This window comes from Myripristis murdjan, chromosome 13 (assembly GCF_902150065.1).
Source record: "Myripristis murdjan chromosome 13, fMyrMur1.1, whole genome shotgun sequence".
NCBI classification, from domain to species: Eukaryota; Metazoa; Chordata; class Actinopteri; order Holocentriformes; family Holocentridae; genus Myripristis; species Myripristis murdjan.
Genome location: NC_043992.1, coordinates 31,328,138 through 31,346,909, shown reverse-complemented (window position 1 = coordinate 31,346,909; position 18,772 = coordinate 31,328,138). Strand labels below are relative to the sequence as shown.

At 41.2% G+C, this 18,772-nt stretch overlaps 1 protein-coding gene across 1 annotated transcript; it reads right to left on the bottom strand.

Annotated features, from left to right (window-relative positions):
• Nucleotides 1–2,026: 2,026 nt before the first annotated feature.
• LOC115369728 (extracellular calcium-sensing receptor-like) lies at nucleotides 2,027–16,738 on the bottom strand. Its single transcript, XM_030066395.1, has 14 exons — nucleotides 16,463–16,738; nucleotides 16,192–16,278; nucleotides 15,628–15,897; nucleotides 15,206–15,412; nucleotides 14,845–15,120; nucleotides 14,353–14,580; nucleotides 14,106–14,229; nucleotides 13,822–14,015; nucleotides 8,978–9,064; nucleotides 4,290–4,496; nucleotides 3,894–4,169; nucleotides 3,269–3,496; nucleotides 3,027–3,150; nucleotides 2,027–2,940 (listed from the first exon to the last, which is right to left on the bottom strand). The coding sequence occupies exons 1-14, from the start codon at nucleotides 16,721–16,723 to the stop codon at nucleotides 2,027–2,029; spliced, it is 3,483 nt and encodes a 1,160-aa protein (XP_029922255.1). The 5' UTR covers nucleotides 16,724–16,738.
• Nucleotides 16,739–18,772: the final 2,034 nt, after the last annotated feature.

Below are 18,772 nucleotides of genomic sequence, written 5' to 3'. Positions count from 1 at the left end.
TAATAGTGTAACAAATTTGTAACTAATTGGTACATCAAAGCCTTTGTCACTATGACATTTCACAAAGCCTTACTGATCTATCATGCTATTGTCTTTGACAACCTCATAATTTATAATATGAATTCAAGATGATGAGGTTTTTGTTATTTACACTACTAAGGAACAGCAATCTCACACACTGCTCTCGCTCACCTTCATTTTCATTTTTATTCACTGAAATTGTGATCCTACTGGCTCATCATCACAGAATAGAAGTTTTTTCCCCTTCGAAAAAAAAAAAAGTGTATTCATTCAAGGCTCTTGCACAAAGACTTGTGACAGTAGAGATTTTATCTACTGGTTATTTACATAAAACAAAAAAAAATATTCAACTAAACCATATAAATGTCCCTCATAAGTTTGCTCTTGTTCCAATATGCCTGTGCTGAGAATGATGACTGTTTACATCCACTGGAGCTCCTTGTTTGGAGATATGGCCTAATCAAAGATCAATAAAAACTGAAACCAAAGGATATGTGCCACTGAATTTCTTCCTGGTATTTTTCTAAAGTAAGTAGTGTAGTAAAGTACATGTAAGTTATACCCATGGGAAGTTTTCATCCATTACAGAAAAAAAAAACAAAACATGTACAGCTATGGTTAAAAGCAATTGTGCAGCTGTTTAGTAATCACGGCTCAAAACCATGGAATTTTTAGCAGTGGTCCAGCCTCAGTATACAGTATTATACTGGATACAAGATGGCCCTGATGGCAGCAGAAAATCTCTGCCATAGTGAGGTTTTTGAAAGCTCCAGGACATGAGGAGCAGATGAAATGTAGATGGAAATCATACACTTAATAAATGAAATTCCATTTCAATAACAATAAACCAAAGACAAGTAAACTAAATCTTTAAAAGCGCCTAACCATATTGACAGTACAGTCTACATACAGTATGTAGGTGCATTGCAAAGCTGGACTCCACTACCATTCTCCACACATCTGAAATTACTGTCATAATTGAACCCACTTTATCAGTTAGACAGTAAATAAGGCAAAACATTAAATAATAGAAAACAAGCATTTCCTGAAGAAATGCTGGATATATATGTATTTGTTCATCACTCTGACAGTGTGCATGTTTAAACAGAATAACATACTAAGCATTTAAAAAGAATTGAATGGTATTTCTACCATATGTATTTGCTGATTTATAAATATAATGGGAGTGGATGTGGCTTCACTGATTTTCATGCATTTCATAACTCAAATCATACATGTCATTATGAGAGTGTGAATGTTTGATCAGCATGTCACACTGAGCATTTAGAAATTTGAACAGAGTTTCTACTATATACAGCTACAGACCTGTAAATACAAAGGGAATGGATGAGGCTTCATTGCCTGACTCACAAGCCATACATGTCATCAGTGTGAGAGTGTGGATGTTTGATCAGTATGCTATACTGAGCATTTCGCATTTGAATGTAGTTTCTACTGAATACAGTTGTTATATTATATTACAATGGGAGTGGATGAGGCTTCATTGATTTCCATGTATTTTATTAACTACACACCATTGTCATGAGTGTGTATGTTTGACCAGCATATTATATTAAGCATTCTGAAATTTCAATAGAGTTTCTTTTGTATACAGTTGCTGACTTATGAATACAATGGGAGTAGATGGGGCTTAATTGACTTCCATGTATTTTATAACTCCTCAACTATACATATAGGTGTGGATGTTTGATCAGTATGTCATAATGAGAATCTAAATGGAATTTCTTCTGTTCACAGTGGCTGACATAAATATAATGTTAGTATATGTAATTCTTTTCAAATGTACATGTAAATGTTTACCAATGTTGTTGTAATACTTTATTGTTACTTCTGGAGCATTGTTTTGTTTTGTAATATGTATTATCATGTGTATGAAAAAGTGTGACTGTACATAATCATATTCTGTAGGTGGGTCATTCCTGATCAGTGCTGAGTGATGGAAGGAGAGAAAAAGGAGAGTTAATGATGAGCTGACATACAGCTTTTATGTCTTGCTGGTGCCTCGACCCATGATAGCTTTCTTGGTGTTCCTCTCAGGTCTCAGCAGGATTATAAAACACTTTGGTCCAAACAGTGCCACCAGGAGGCCAAGACTGGAGGCCAGGATGGCAAATACCTCCACAGCATCTGCATATTTTCCTGGGGAGTTGATATAAGCAGGGATAAAGGCAACCCACACAGCACAGAAGATCAGCATGCTGAATGTGATGAGCTTGGCCTCATTGAAGTTGTCTGGAAGATTTCTTGCCAGGAACGCTAGGAGGAAGCTGAGGATAGCCAGGAAGCCAATATAACCCAGTAACACTGCAAAACCAACTGTGGACCCTATGACACACTCATAGACTATCTTGTCACTGTGGTATTGTGTGTTTTTATGAGGAGCTGGTGAGGAAGAGACAAGCCAGGTTGTGCAGATTGCTGCCTGAATGGAAGTAAGAACCAAAACTGTCCCTCTTTGCTGCACAGCACCAAACCATTTGAGACTGGCTCCACCTCCAGGTTTGGAGGCCTTGAATACAGCCAACACCACCATGGTTTTCACCAGGATACATGAGACACACAGCACAAAGCTGATCCCAAATGCTGCATGTCTCAGCTGGCATGTCCATAACCTGGGCCGACCAATGAAGAGCAGCGAGCACAGGAAGCATAGTTTGAGTGACAGCAAGAGCAGGAAGCTCAGTTCTGAGTTGTTGGCACGCACCATGGGAGTGCTGCGATGATAGATGAAGACTCCCAGCACAATGGTGCAGATCAGTGTGCCTAGCAATGAGGCAGTTGTCAAGCAGATACCCAAGGGCTCATGGTAGGAGAGGAACTCTATTGTTTTGGGGATGCAGTGGTCATGCTGGGGGCTGGACCAGAAGTCCTCTGGACAGCTGATGCACTCCATAGAGTCTGGCAGAAAAAACAGCAGGTGATGAAAGAGATGCATACAGTACAGCATAAACAGTATGCTGCACTGTGTCATAATGAATACCAACCAGTCTCATTGCTGAACTTTCCGTCAGAACAAGGGATGCAGTCAAAACAGCATACAGGTTCTCCTTTCCTTCTGGCAATGCGGGTGCCTGGTGGGCAGCTCTCGCTGCACACTGAGCGGGGCGGCTACAGGGAGAGGAACAATAGTCACAATCATGCTACATGCAATAATGTGTCATGATCATGATGAGGTTTTTTTTTTTTTTTTTTTGAAATAACAACAGAATAGGTAGCTGTTAGTGACCTGTTTGGATTCAAAATTCCAGAAGATCCTGTCTTCATCCAGTGTGAGCTCTTCACCTGTGGAGGCTGACTTCTTAACAACACCCACATTGTGAACTGTTGTGCTCCCATCAGGGAGCCAGCGCCAATTCATCACATCATAGATTGGTAAGGCATCACCATTCTCATCAAATGACACTTGATCTCCAAATGCTGTGGTGAAGTTGATCCTCTCCAAGTAATACAAAAGCTGGACATGTTAGGCAGAAAAAAAAAAATCAAATTAAGTCAAGTTTATTTATAAAGTGCATTTAAAAACATCAGTTGACCAAAGTGTTGTACAACAAAACAAAATATTACAGACAAAAATGTGGTAGCGATAACATGCCATCACTATTATAAAAGCATATGCACGAATGTAGTATTACAAAAGTAATACAAAAGTATTCCTTCAGGATTAGTGACAAATATCCAGTTTAACAAAGATGAAGATTAATACTCAACTCTAATTATGACAGATCACACAATGAGCGGAAGAATAATTTTATCCTACAACTATGTATTTTAAAATATAAATCTCATACCTACACATTTGGCATATTTGGAGTAAGATACGTGAACAGATGGAGGCTAAATTAATATCTCACCTGCCATGGCTGCAGTTTCTGTAAACTGGCACAGCTGTGCCCACTGAAAGGCCCTCTGCCTGGCACACACTGCAACATGTCATCAAGGGCGTATGCCAGGGCATACACGGCCTTGTACACATTGTACTCTGGCCTGAGGTCTGACATATCCAAAAAGGTGGTCGCCACATTCTCCAGATCTTCCTGTCCAGTGCACAGTGCTCCCCCAGTATCCAACCACCCTGCTGGAGGTGGTGAGAATCGACACTGAAATGTGTACTCCCAAAACTGCCTCACCTGGAGAAATGAATATATCAAGAGTAATGATAAGAGACTGTCAGCAAAATATAGACAAATCATTTCAAGAATAATGACAATATGGTGACAATGTGTGATTCTTGTGATTTTATATCTCACTATGTTATTGTTATAGTTGTTGTAAAGGTCACTGTCAGGATGTATTCTTAACAGGAAGTCCCTGAGTCCTGGTATCTCTCCTCGACGGATGGCAATACCCAGAGTGCCCCCCAGGTATGGCATGAGGTTGGGTGTCTGCAGAACGGTGGCTGCTGTCCAGGCTTCACTGGCTATCCACTGCAGACCTGTCACATTCTGCTTTACCACCTGGGGATTGAAATATGTCACATATATAAATCCAGATGTCAGTAGCACTAAAATAGTTAATTAATGATTATGCAATGCAACATCTTGTGTTTGTCATATAAGCAGACGTAAAATCCAGTCATACACATTACTGAGAGCAAGCTCATGTATGTCAGTCCTAATTAGTGTTTGCATATTGTATCAAAGCTGACCCATCATTCAAACAATGCAAGTTCCTTCAGTAATGCAATCAAGAAATTTATTTTTCCCAGTTGCTTCTCTCCTGCAACAGTGTGTTTAGGCAATGAGAGTCATGAATTATTCAGTTATTTGCTTATTAAGAAAAATATCGAGGCCAAAGACAAAATCCATAGGATACATATGATGTCACATTTCGAAATTGAAAAAAAGCTTTAAAACATTGAAAGTCAGTGTCTAAAAGCTTTTGATGTAATAAAAAAAAAAAGGTGCTGCAAGATTGACACTAAGGGCCCTATCTTGCGCCAGACTCCCTAAACCCGCTATTTGCGGATTTAGGATTTAGGAAGAGGCGTTCCCCCGTAAAAGTTTCTATCTTGTGCACCTCCCGCTATCCGCAAAACACCTGCGCTACCCGCTATATTATGCATAGGCATGTTTTGGGCGTTACGCCAGTTAAACCAATCAGTGTGCCAGGTGCCAAGGGCAGGATGCGCTATCCTAAATCCTAAATCCTAAACCCGCGATGGAGAGCGGGAGGTAGATTTCTCAGGGGTTCTGCTGAGGCTAAAGCAAGTTGGCTTTATACATATTATATATTATATTATAGGCGAGTTAATTTGGGAGGTGGAGCCACATGTGTCCAAGTGGACGTGTCACAAGGTTGTACTGGTTGAGTAAAATCCCCGGGCCACACCACAGACACACAAGAGGCAGAGGTGGAACTATGTGTAAACTAATTTATTGACAAGGTAGATTGGGCAAATAAAATATTAAAAATAAAAATATAGCACAGCTGCTGGCTTATGATAAAACAATAAAACGTGCTGGCGTAAGTGTCCAATTAAAACAGTCTTTCCTCTAAACAGTCTATATGAGTAATATACTCAGTCCATTCCGGCGGCGTCCCGGTATCAGTCCGACCGTGTGTGTGGCGAGGCTCCGTCGGGGCGCGCATTGAAGCCGCCTGGGCACGCTCTCGTAACAGCCCAAACTTTAGGGATAGCGGATAGCGGGTGGTCCTGACCACCCGCTATCCGCTTTCCCTAAAGTGTGTGCGCAAGATAGCAACTTTAGGGATAGCGCATGAAACACGCCCACGGACACACCTCCAGGCGCAAATGACGGAGTCGGCATAACGGATAGCGGGTAGCGGGTGGCGCAAGATACCGTTTAGGGATAGCGGACGCTCCTAAATCCGCAATTTGCCGGTAGCGGGTAGTGGCAGCGGATAGCGGGTGGCACAAGATAGGGCCCTAAGTTTTAAAGGTTTGCCTTGACCCAGCGAAGGTACAAGCAGTGCTGGACTGGCCATGCTTAACCAGCTGCAGGGAATTACAGAGGTTCCAAGGATTTGCTAATTTCCATAGAAGATTCATCAACAAATTCAGTCGTGGTGCTGCTGCACTCACTGCGCTTATTTCCACATCCAGTGGATGCCCACTGCTCAAGCAGCATTCCTCGAGCTGAGGAGCTGTTTCACCTAAGATCTCATCCTCATCCAGCCAGATTGGGAAAAGAAGCTTGTTGTTGAAGTGGATGCCTCAGACATCAGGATGGGGGCTGTGCTCTCGACACACTCTGCAGAGGATGGTAAGGTACATCCATATGCCTTTCTTTGTCTCTGTTTTTGAAAGGAATTATAATGTAGGCAGTCGTGAAGCGGTGAAGCTGGCACTCGAAGAATGGCAGCACTGGCTTGAGGGGTCCGTGCAGTCTTTTGTGGTGTGGATTAACCACAAAAATCTGGCATATATCCAGTCTGCCAAGTGACTCAATTCTTGACAAGTCAGGTGGGCCCTGCTTTTTGGACTCTTTAACTTCACTTTGACCTGGCCCCGTTCCAACAATGCTAAGCCCAACACTCTCTCCTGTATGCATGGGAAGGAGGATGGTTTCACCACATACCCTGAACCCATCATCCCAGCCTCCTGTGTTGTCGTGTTGGTGAGTCTCAGGATTGAGGAAGAAGTTAAAACAGTCCAGTGGTCACAACACAACTGCAGGAAATAGCACGCCAGGTCACTTGTTTGTCCCTGACTCAGTTAAGTCAGAAATACTTCAAACAGACATGCCACCTTGGCTTAAAGCGCACTTTAGCCTTCCTCAAACAACATTTTTGGTAGCCATCTACTGATGAGGATGCCCAATCTTTTGTGTCTGCTTGTCATGTATATGCTCAGAACAAGTCTTGTACACCTTTTGCCTGTGCCTTGGTGTCTGTGGTCACATCTAGCCCCTAGTTCATTTTTGCAGTGTGGAAAGCCTTCTGCACCACTACTGGAGCCACTATCAGTCTCATGTCTAGATACCACCCACAATCAAATGGTCAAGCTGAACAGGCAAGACTGGGAAACCTCCCTTCGTTGTATTGTTTCCTCCAACCCAACAACGTGGTCCACCATCCCCCCTGGGTGGAATATGCTCGTAATACCTTGCCCACATCAGCCACAGGTATGTCACAGGTAAGGGGATCTCTATTCAAGTCCAGGCCCGTAGATGCCACAAGACCTGGCACCGGGTCTGTTCAGCTCTTTTCAGAGCCTCTGACTGGTACAGGCGTCAAGCCGACCATCAGCACACTCTTGCCTACACCCCTGGGGATAAGGTATGGCTGTCCACCAAGGACTTGCCCATGAAAACTGACTCTAACAAACTGATTCTGAATTTAATTGGACCATTTGATGTTCTGAGCATTGATAACCCAAATGCAGTCCGCCTGAAACTACCTCGGACCCTTTGGGTCCATTCTGTTTTTAATATTTCTGCTGAATCATTAACGATGACCCCACCTTCACGGTACCTCGTCTCCTGGATTGTTACTGCTGTGGCTGTGGTATGCAATACCCAGAGAAGCGGTGCTGGGATGCCCCCCAGCTCATTCTGGATCAAACTCTCATCTGGGAGTTCCAGTGGGAGTGCCAGCAGCTCACCATCCCGGATCCCTCTTCAACCATATACTCTCCCTGGACTGATTTCACCCCCACCAGCTTTATCTCTGTTTATAATAAATGTTGTTTTGTCTCGTCAAGTTCAGGGTTCACAACCATAATGCTTTGATATGCTGAAAAAAAAATTCAAATTTCTGCAGGCATGATTGTGTACTTTGTTCTTTACAACAGCACTGCTTTTACAGTGTGTCTCTTACACAATTTTAAATTTGTCAGTGTTCTTCCAGTGCATTAGTTTGTTCTCCATGTTTGAAATGTTGGGTCCTGGCTCTTTTTTTCTTCGACTATTTGTTTCTGAGTTTAAGACTTGAGCTATGAGACACTGCCATAAATCATATGACTTGCAATCTTGCAATTGTGTAGGCAGATCTCTGAAAAGTGGTTGTTGTAAACTCAGCTCTGAAATAACGATACAAGTGCAAATGAGTATCCGCAAAAATTAAAAATAAAGTTTCACCCTTTCGAAATCCAAGTGTGAACATTTCAAAACCTTTTCCCCAACATGTGCAAGCCAAGGTTTCAAACCTGGAGAACAAACAAATGCATTGTGAGAACAGTGCCAAATTTGAAAATCTGTTGGAAAAACACTAAAAAGAGTGCTGCATTTGTGAAAAAAAAGTAAAGAACAAAATCAGACTTACGGAAAACTTAGTTTCTGTCTTGCAAAAAAACTTAAAATTAGATTTCAAGTTTTCAAACAATAAATTTCAACCTGTCAAAGCATTTTTCCATTATCGAAATATGACATGCTTATCCCATAAGAATCTAACACATTTTTTAATCTTGTGTAAAAGTGCAGATTTCTAAATTGTGATGTAATTTAATCCCAACCTCTTCCATCACGTGAATCATTTGGCTCTCATGTGCAAATCCAATGACCACACGAGCTGTGGATTTCTTCATCACATTCACAATCCTCCTAAGTTCAGCTGGGTCATTACTCCAGGGCAAAACCTCTAAATAGGCCAGACAACCTCCACCAGACTGAGCCAGGTCAGACTGGAGGGATCGGGCAGCATGCAGTCCGTAGTCATCATCACTGACCAGCAGGCCCACCCAAGTCCAGCCGAACCGCTTCAGAATCTGGAGCATTGCACGAACCTTATCAGATAAAGAGTGGAAATATTAATGCTGAGAATGGCATATTGTTTCAAGGGAAAATCTCCTATATAGGCTCAGCATAAAAATTATTTAATCATGGCCTATCAGCTGTATCATCTGAGGCCATGTGGCTCAATAACTGACACAGAAAAACTTGTGATAGGTGAAAAACAAATCTGTGCAGATTTTTTTTCAGATTTTTTTTTTTTTTTTGCTCTCCCAATTTGAGTTGATTTCAACATCTTGTTTCACCTGGAAGGCATCACTTGGGATTGTTCTAAAGAAGGATGGAAACCGTTTCCGGTTACTCAGGCAGGAACATGTGGCATAGTAACTCACCTGCATGAGACACAGACAATGTACAAGCTCTTTCAGTCATAAATTACATATACTACAATATATTTACATGTAAAATTAAATGAAAATCAAGCATATGAAGAAACACTTTCTGATTGTAGCAGATGGAAAACTTACCATTGGTACTCTGTATAAACCTAAGACAGCAGAAATGGCAATAGAATGTGTAGAGGAAGAATCACCCACAATCCCCAGCACTGGAGGGGGGCCTATACAGTTATTGACCAAAAGGAATTGATCGCCTTGACCACTCGCCATTGACAAAGCAGCATGAAATGCAACTCCAACTGTGGCACAATTATCATACATACTGTATCCCAGAGTCATATTAGGTAGCAGGTTTGAGTTCCTGTTGATCTCATCAATAGTGAAGGCCATGGTCTGGAACTGCCTGAATCCTAAAACGTTAAAACTGACACAAAAATGTCACTGAATTTTGCTGAAAAATAAACCATATGATAACAGGGATGAAGCGGGCCATGATGCTCTTAAATAAACCAGATGAATAGCCATAATTATAATGGTAAAACACTGTATACATAAATGTTAACAAGATACCAATTACAACCAGTTGAGTCAAAAAAAAAAAAAGAAAAAAAAACTTGAGAGATGAGAGTGATCTACCCAACTACCCAACACTACTCACCCATGGCAGATAGGTTCCTGTGGCTCTGATGTGAAAGAAAGTTCAGGTAAAACAGAGAAGAAGTGGACCTCAAACAGTCCACCTAGAACCACATCTCCAGTTTTGTGGATCCCATTAACAAGAAACTGTTTCTGTAACTGACACGAGGAAGAAACAGAGGAAGACACGTTTGAGCAAAAGCAGGAAGAAAACATTTGCCAGATCACCACCATGCACAAGATCACATCTATATCTGAAAATGGCATAATGACTGTTCTCCTGTGTTTACCTGTTTTCTCAGCCTCATCACATAATTTAAAGGCAGTGCCATGTCATCCCCTTTCCCAACCTGCGTCAGTGTTTAATCTGTCATATGACCCATTTGGGAAATGGCAGATGTTGGGGCAGGGCCTCATGTACATTTCATTAAAAAGTACACCCATGCACACACACACACATAGATAGATACATAAACACACATATCACATATAAATTTGCACATTACAGTTGATGGTTGATTGTAAAGCATGAGCTGACAGCCTTTCATGTTTGCAAAAACACCGTGCAGTGTAAAACAACCCTTTTTGTGGCCCGACTTACAACATGGGTATATTAAGAGATCTCAGTCCCATTTAAAATTGCCAAATGACCAAAAGTCCCAATACTGTCGATTTCATTGTCACACACTATCTTTGTTACACATTAGAGTGTAGCAAACATTAATGAGTTTACCAATGTCCACTAGGTGGTAGCAGGACACTAAACCATCCTGTGTCTTAATGTTTTGTTGTTTCTCGTCCCACATCACTCAAGGCTTTTCCAATTGGAAGGATGCTTTGAATACAGGCGAGAGATGCAGCCTTCATCTAGCGGATTTTGATTGATGAGTAAGATATGTTCTTCTTGCCAGCTGTATGTATACCACAATCTTGAGCGTGCAGAAAAAACGGGTCCATTCAAAACAAACAAACAAACAAAGAACCCACCAGTGTGGTGGGTCTTGCAGATGCAGCAGTTCCTGTGGAATTCATTATTAAATGTAAGGAAAAATACATAATTTTAAATAAAATAGCGCCTCGAATGTGTATTTCTATGTGCATGATGCCAGATACATTTATGCAAAGTTTAAACCCTACTACAGGAATACACGAATGCAATAAGAAAACGCTTCTTAGCTGCTAAGTCTACCAATTTACTAACTACAGATAACTTGATAACTTGAAGCAGAAGGTGGCTAAAACAGTAGACACTATCTGAATGTCATTGAAATAAATGTAACAAATTGTGTACAGGGTCCAAGGAAGAGACCATCCTCACCATGTCACATCCCCATACTGACGCTACACTGCCCCTGCAGTTCATGTCTGTATTGCACACAACTTAATGTGAAAAATGGATGCAGAATTTCCAAGGGAGACATTATGCACATGCAACCATGCAGTTAAAAGCAAGTATATCTCTGGCCTAATATGAACCCCTGAGCTGTAAGACATGTATTGTTATATTAGGACAACAGAAATGACATAACAGTATGCCTTAGTTGAGTCAGTTCATATTGAAGGGCTTGGGGTATTTGGAGCATACAAGAATTAATGTTGATTTGTTTCTTACTCCAACCTTTTACAGAAATAACATGCATCCCATCGGACTGAGCACAGAAGTGTGTCTCACAGTTTTAACACACATACATGTCGTTATTAGAAGAATCATCTGGTGTTGTGTTTGTCTGCAATGAACACTTATTGTAGACACTAGTTTGGAAATGTTTGCCAAGGTCTGTATTATCCTTGATTTTCTAATTAATATTCTTTTTCAGGCTCCATACATCTGTCCATAGTTCCACTAGGTTTGTGCTGATGTAAGCCCTCAAATGTAGTATGAACAGCTTAACTGTATGATGCAGCCTGTGTGATAGCTTCTCGCTAGTGAAGTACCTAACCTAATTATCTCTCTAGCCCAGCATAAAAAGCTACACCACAAATGTCCCACAATGCCAGCCCCTTATTAAGGAGTTGTAATGATCACAATGATCTACCAGAGCAGTATCTAAAAATTCTAGTTTTATTGTATATTGAATGTCTCCTTTCATCTCTGCCAAGCGTAGCTGGGGAAATATTGTTTTTACTCGTGTTTGTGTGTGAGTGTGTATGTGTGTGTGTGTGTGTGTGTGTGTGAGTGTGTGTGTGTGTGTGTGTGTGTGTGTGTGTGATCGGGATCGGGATGGGCTATATATTGGTGGTCAGTGGTTTGAAAATAACTAAATGTTATTGTCTTATATTATTTGTTGACCTCATAATTTATAATACAACATGATGATGAGGTTTTTGTTATTTACACTACTAAGGAGCAACAATCACACACACTGCTCTTGTTCAGCATCATTTTTATTCACTAAAATTGTGACCCACTGGCTATTCATCAGAGAGGAGGAAAAAATATGCATTCATTCAAGGCAATTGCTCAAAGACTTATTTTAGTGCGGATATAAGTGTGAATATTTTCTCTAATTAGGCCTATGTGGAGAATGATGTCTGTTGACATCCACTGGAGCTTTGACCCATGTTTTCAGCCATTACAGAAAAAAACATGGTACACCTATGGTTAAGAACCAAAACATATCCTGTACTACTGCTGTTTAGTAATCATGGCTCAAAAACATGGTAATATTACCTGTGGTGCAGCCTCAGTATATAGTATATTACAAGTTTTAAGTCCAGTAAATAGGTTATATAATTGCTGTGCATCAGTTTAGTTATGTGAAAGCATACAAAATAATAAACATTATTACAAGACATACAACATACAAGACATTTGAAACTGTACTGAAGCCCATCAGATATACAAACTGTAAATTGAAAATCTATTATAAAAAGTATTGCCTAAATAAAAGAGTATTAAATTATTAAACAAGCATCTATTCACCTTAATAATTGGACCTACTATCAGTTACACATTAAATTAGACTACACATTACATGATAATATTATGGTGTGACTATGGAGGCCAGGAAATAACTAGAAAAGCAAGTGACTATAGGGCAAAAATAAGAAATGAAAGGGAGAGACAAATTTTCACCAACATTGTTGTAATACTTTGTTGTTACCTCCGAAGCATTGCCTTGTTTTGCTATGTGTGTATGAAAAAAGTGCAATTGTACATAATCGTATGCTGTATGTGGGTCATTCATGAGCAGATCAGTGCTGAGTGATGGAAGGAGCCGAAAAGGAGAGTTATTTTTGAAAAAGACAAAGTCATGAATTGGTTCACAATGATGACACAAGTAAGAAGAGTCTCTGTGACACTGTGGCATATGCTCTATCGCACCTTGTCTTGAGTCAAGACAGAAAGACATAGAAAGAAAGACAAGTTTTACTGCTAAACTGAAGTACAGCTTTTATGTCTTGCTGGTGCCTCGACCCATGATAGCTTTCTTGGTGTTCCTCTCAGGTCTCAGCAGGATTATAAAACACTTTGGTCCAAACAGTGCCACCAGGAGGCCAAGACTGGAGGCCATGATGGCAAATACCTCCACAGCATCTGCATATTTTCCTGGGGAGTTGATATAAGCAGGGATAAAGGCAACCCACACAGCACAGAAGATCAGCATGCTGAACGTGATGAGCTTGGCCTCATTGAAGTTGTCTGGAAGATTCCTTGCCAGGAACGCTAGGAGGAAGCTGATGATAGCCAGAAAGCCAATATAGCCCAGTAAGACTGCAAAACCAACCGTGGACCCTATGACACACTCATAGACTATCTTGTCACTGTGGTATTGTGTGTTTTTATGAGGAGCTGGTGAGGAAGAGACAAGCCAGGCTGTGCAGATTGCTGCCTGAATGGAAGTAAGAACCAAAACTGTCCCTCTTTGCTGCACAGCACCAAACCATTTGAGACTGGCTCCACCTCCAGGTTTGGAGGCCTTGAATACAGCCAACACCACCATGGTTTTCACCAGGATACATGAGACACACAGCACAAAGCTGATCCCAAAAGCTGCATGCCTCAGCTGGCATGTCCATAGCCTGGGCCGACCAATGAAGAGCAGCGAGCACAGGAAGCATAATTTGAGTGACAGCAAGAGCAGGAAGCTGAGTTCTGAGTTGTTGGCACGCACCATGGGAGTGCTGCGATGATAGATGAAGACTCCCAGCACAATGGTGCAGATCAGTGTGCCTAGTAATGAGGCAGTTGTCAAGCAAATACCCAAGGGCTCGTGGTAGGAGAGGAACTCTATTCTTTTGGGGATGCAGTGATCATGCTGGGGGCTGGACCAGAAGTCCTCTGGACAACTGATGCACTCCATGGAGTCTGACAGAAAAACAGCAGGTAATGAAAAGAGATGCATAAACACAGTCTATCACTAAAGAACAGCTATACCTTTCAATAATAAATACCAACCAGTCTCATTACTGAACTTTCCGTCAGAACAAGGAATGCAGTCAAAACAGCACACAGGTTCTCCTTTCCTTCTGGCAATGCGGGTGCCTGGTGGGCAGCTCTCACTGCACACTGACCGGGGCGGCTACAGGGAGAGGAACAATAGTCACCATCATTCTACATGCAATAATGTGACACAATCAGGAAAAGTTATTTTTATTCATTTATTTATTTTTTAATAACAACAGAATAGGTAGCTGTTAGTGACCTTTTTGGATTCAAAATTCCAGAAGATCCTGTCTTCATCCAGTGTGAGCTCTTCACCTGTAGAGGCGGACTTCTTAACAACACCCACAGTCTGAACTGTTGTGCTCCCATCAGTGAGCCAACGCCAGTTCATCACATCATAGATTGGTAAGGCATCACCATTCTCATCAAATGACACTTGATCACCAAATGCTGTGGTGAAGTTGATCCTCTCCAAATAAAACACAAGCTGGACATGTTGGGTAGAAAAAAAGAAACCAAGAAAGAGATGAACAGTGAGACATATTGTAGGTAAAAAGTATACTCTTTACACAATTAGTAATACAAAATGTTCAGTGTAAACCTTGAATCAGTCATCATACTATTCAAAAACATGAACATTTCAGTTTGATCCAATCAATTTGGCATACTGAGTCTCAGGCGGCTGTTGTCCGATTATGTGTTAAATAAGCGACTTGTGGTGTAACAGGTGGAGTGTAAATTGATATCTCACCTGCCATGGCTGCAGTTTCTGTAAACTGGCACAGCTGTGCCCTCTGAAAGGCCCTCTGCCTGGCACACACTGCAACATGTCATCGAGGGCATATGCCAGGGCATACACAGCCTTGTACACATTGTACTCTGGCCTGAGGTCTGACATATCCAAAAAGGTGGTCACCACACTCTCTAGATCTTCCTGTCCAGTGCACAGTGCTCCCCCAGTATCCAACCACCCTGCTGGAGGTGGTGAGAATTGACACTGAAATGTGTACTCCCAAAACTGCCTCACCTGAACACAGAAAATGAGGATTAACATATGATGACACTGATGTGATAACTTGATTAGATCATAAAGTGATACAAAAGACAATCACTATGCTGTTTTCATAGTTGTTGTTAAGGTCACTGTCAGGACGTATTCCTAACAGGAAGTCCCTGAGTCCTGGTATCTCTCCTCGACGTATGGCAATACCCAGAGTGCCCCCCAGGTATGGCATGAGGTTGGGTGTCTGCAGAACAGTGGCTGCTGTCCAGGCTTCACTGGCTATCCACTGCAGACCTGTCACATTCTGCTTTACCACCTGGGAATTGAAATATGTCAGTTACATAATTCCAGATCTCAGTAGCACTAATGAAGTTCCTTCTATACTGAAAAAAACTGCCAAATTTACTTTCTAGTTGTGAAGAGGGCTAGACAGACCAAACACAGCCCCTTAATCCCCCAATTTGTGGACATTTTTTTATGAATAATCATTATAATTATGAGTTTTAAATTTAGATGTAATTAAATCCTAACCTCTTCCATAAGGTCAACCATGTGACTCTCATGTGCGAATGCAATGACCACACGAGCTGTGGATTTCTTCATCACATTCACAATCCTCCTAAGTTCAGCTGGGTCATTACTCCAGGGCAAAACCTCTAAATATGCCAGACAACCTCCACCAGACTGAGCCAGGTCAGACTGGAAGGATCGGGCAGCATGCAGTCCGTAGTCATCATCACTGATCAGCAGGCCCACCCAAGTCCAGCCGAACCGCTTCAGAATCTGGAGCATTGCACGAACCTTATCAGATAAGAGTGGAAACATTGATGCTGAGAATGGCATATTGTTTCAAGGTAAAATCTCCTATCCAGTTCTCACAGTTAATACCATGTAATTATTGTCCTTCACCTGTGTCATCTGAAACCACATAACATCATTAATTACTCGCAAAGCATATGGCTTTTGATACACAAAGGAAAACCAGTTCCATTAAGGGGAGGGATTTCTTTCCAAGCTAAGCTTGCCTATTTCATGTGGTATGTTTTATTGCTGTCAACAAAATAATTTTAAGATCTTATTTTGCTTGGGGTTTACCTGGAAGGCATCACTTGGGATTGTTCTAAAGAAGGATGGAAACTGCTGCCGGTCACTCAGGCAGGAACATGTGGCAAAGTAGCTCACCTGTATGAGACACAGCATGGATGCCCAGAGCACAGTATGTAATACCTGTATATCAGTATATCCCATTCAGTGTCATTATTAACTATTTCATTTACTCATGTATGTTGAAACATAACTTTGATTAAAACGGAGCACATCAAAAGCATTGTTTTATGATAAATGGGGCAAATTATAGGAAATGTACCATCGGCACTTTGTATAAACCTAAGACACTGGAGATGGCAATAGAATTTGTTGAAGAGGAATCACCCACAATCGCCAGCACTGGAGGGGAACCTAAACAGGTATTGTCCAATACGAACTGCCCCTCTTGGCCACCCACCAGTGACAATGCAGCACGAAATGCAACTCCAAGTGTGGCACAGTTATCATAGAAACTGTATCCCAGAGTCACATTAGGTAGCAGGTTTGAGTTCCTGTTGATCTCATCAATTGCAAAGGCCATGGTCTGGGCATGCCTGAACCCTAGAATGTCAAAACTAACACAAAAAATGTCACTATTAACTACTGAAAATAGCAAATAATTATTGTAAGAGCTGTGTTAGGAATATACAAAAGCAACAGAGTGTTGCTAAGAAACAGGCTAAGTACATATATCATTTATCACTCTATATCTGGAATTTTGACCAAAACAAAACAAATTCAGTCATGAAAACTCTTCAAAAAGTCCTAAAAATCACAGTACAGTTCTTACACAAAATATTCTGAATAAAATGAATATTCTACACAGACCTCACTGATCTGCACAATTCTTTACTGTGCTGTATCCATGTGAGACTCACCCTTGGCAGCTGGGCTGCTGTGGCTCTGAAGTGAAGGAAAGCTCAGGGAAGACAGCGGAATAATGGACCTCAAACAGCCCACCGAGAACCACATCTCCATCTTTGTGCAACCCATTAAGGTGAAACTGTTTCCATAACTGACAAACAGAGGGAAGGGAGGAAGACACAAGGGAGAAAAAGGAGAAAGAGAACATTATCAAACTTAAGCACATGCACAAGAGCACATAGATGTCTAAAGACGCCCTCATGATTGTCCTGTTTGGCTGTTTACTAAGCCAAGTAACCTATTTAAAGACAGTGCTATGTCACTCCCTTGGTGGATTTGCATCATTGTTTAATCTTTCACATCACTCATCAGGGTAGTGGCAGAAGTTTGGGCAGGGCCAAACATAGCGACATTTGATATCAAAGTGAAGAAATGTAGGACATTAGACAATTTTTTGTCATAGCGTCTGCAGAAGCTATTTCACCATGAGCCTTGAAATACATTATATTTTGCTGATGACTTTGTTTGACATCTAGTATGACTTTCATGACAGTAAACCTCTGTTTAGTGTTTCTGTTCATTCTTTCAAATGATACAGAGGGAACTTTACACCAGAGAATTTGCCTTTGGCACAAAGCTTTTAACATCACATTATCACATCACTAACATCTCATTTTATTGAAAGTCATGAGTATAGAGTGTCAACACTACCTTCTGCGAGCATTCTTGACTGAAGTGAGGGGAGCGTTAATCTTGGTTGCCAATTGTGTTTTATTGTATTGTGGAAATAAACAGGACGCGCACTGCCATCCACAGCGAAACTGTGATGGACTGACCCTGTGGATCATAATTTGGTTATTATTGTAATCAGACTTCTGGCTATTTGATTTATGTTGCCCCATTTTTGAGAGAGAAAAAGCAACTCTGGAATTAAATACAAATTTGAATGAAATGCCTAGGCAGGCAGCAAAGCTTATTGTTATTTTCTATGATTATTTATTGCTTAAGCAACTATGTTAGTTAGTTGCCTTGCTCAAGCAAAAAAATAGCCATTTTGCTTTATTAAAAGACAAAGACTTCCAGGATATTGTTTCTAAATGGACTTTTACCTGCCTCACTAAAGAGCACCTGTCATATACGCCACTAGAGCCATACAGCACTTCCCTCTCCGTTTGTAAATACTCAACATCTCGTCTTGGACTCTTCAAGGAAACAGAACAATCTGTCTAGTCAGCAGAAAAGTAAAAAGTCATATTAACTGAAGGAATCCCTCAGCAATAATTGTACCAGTCCGGCTTCTGCAAGTAGCACAGTACCATCACAGCATCATTAAAGCTTGTTAATTGAGCTACTGGATCACAAAAAAACCTGTGCCACTGTCTTTAATAATCTTTCAAAAGCATTTGATACAGTTGACCACCTTATCCTGAAGCATCAGCTGCTCAATACTGAGCTGTCTGCAAGCTGTTGGTTGGCCTGAAAATTACCTCTCTGAGAGGACACTATATATTAAATTTGATAGCACTACCTCCAATGTACTACATGTTGCATCCGGTGTCCCCCAAGGTTCTGTTTTGGGTCAACTTTTGTTCAGGCTACGCTCTTACCCCTAATTGAATATGCAACTATTGTAGCTATACTATGTGCACTAGCTGGATACTGGGTACCACAGCACTCTGACGTCATAGGCTGCGAAGCTCTCTCTCACCATTGCACTCTACAGACC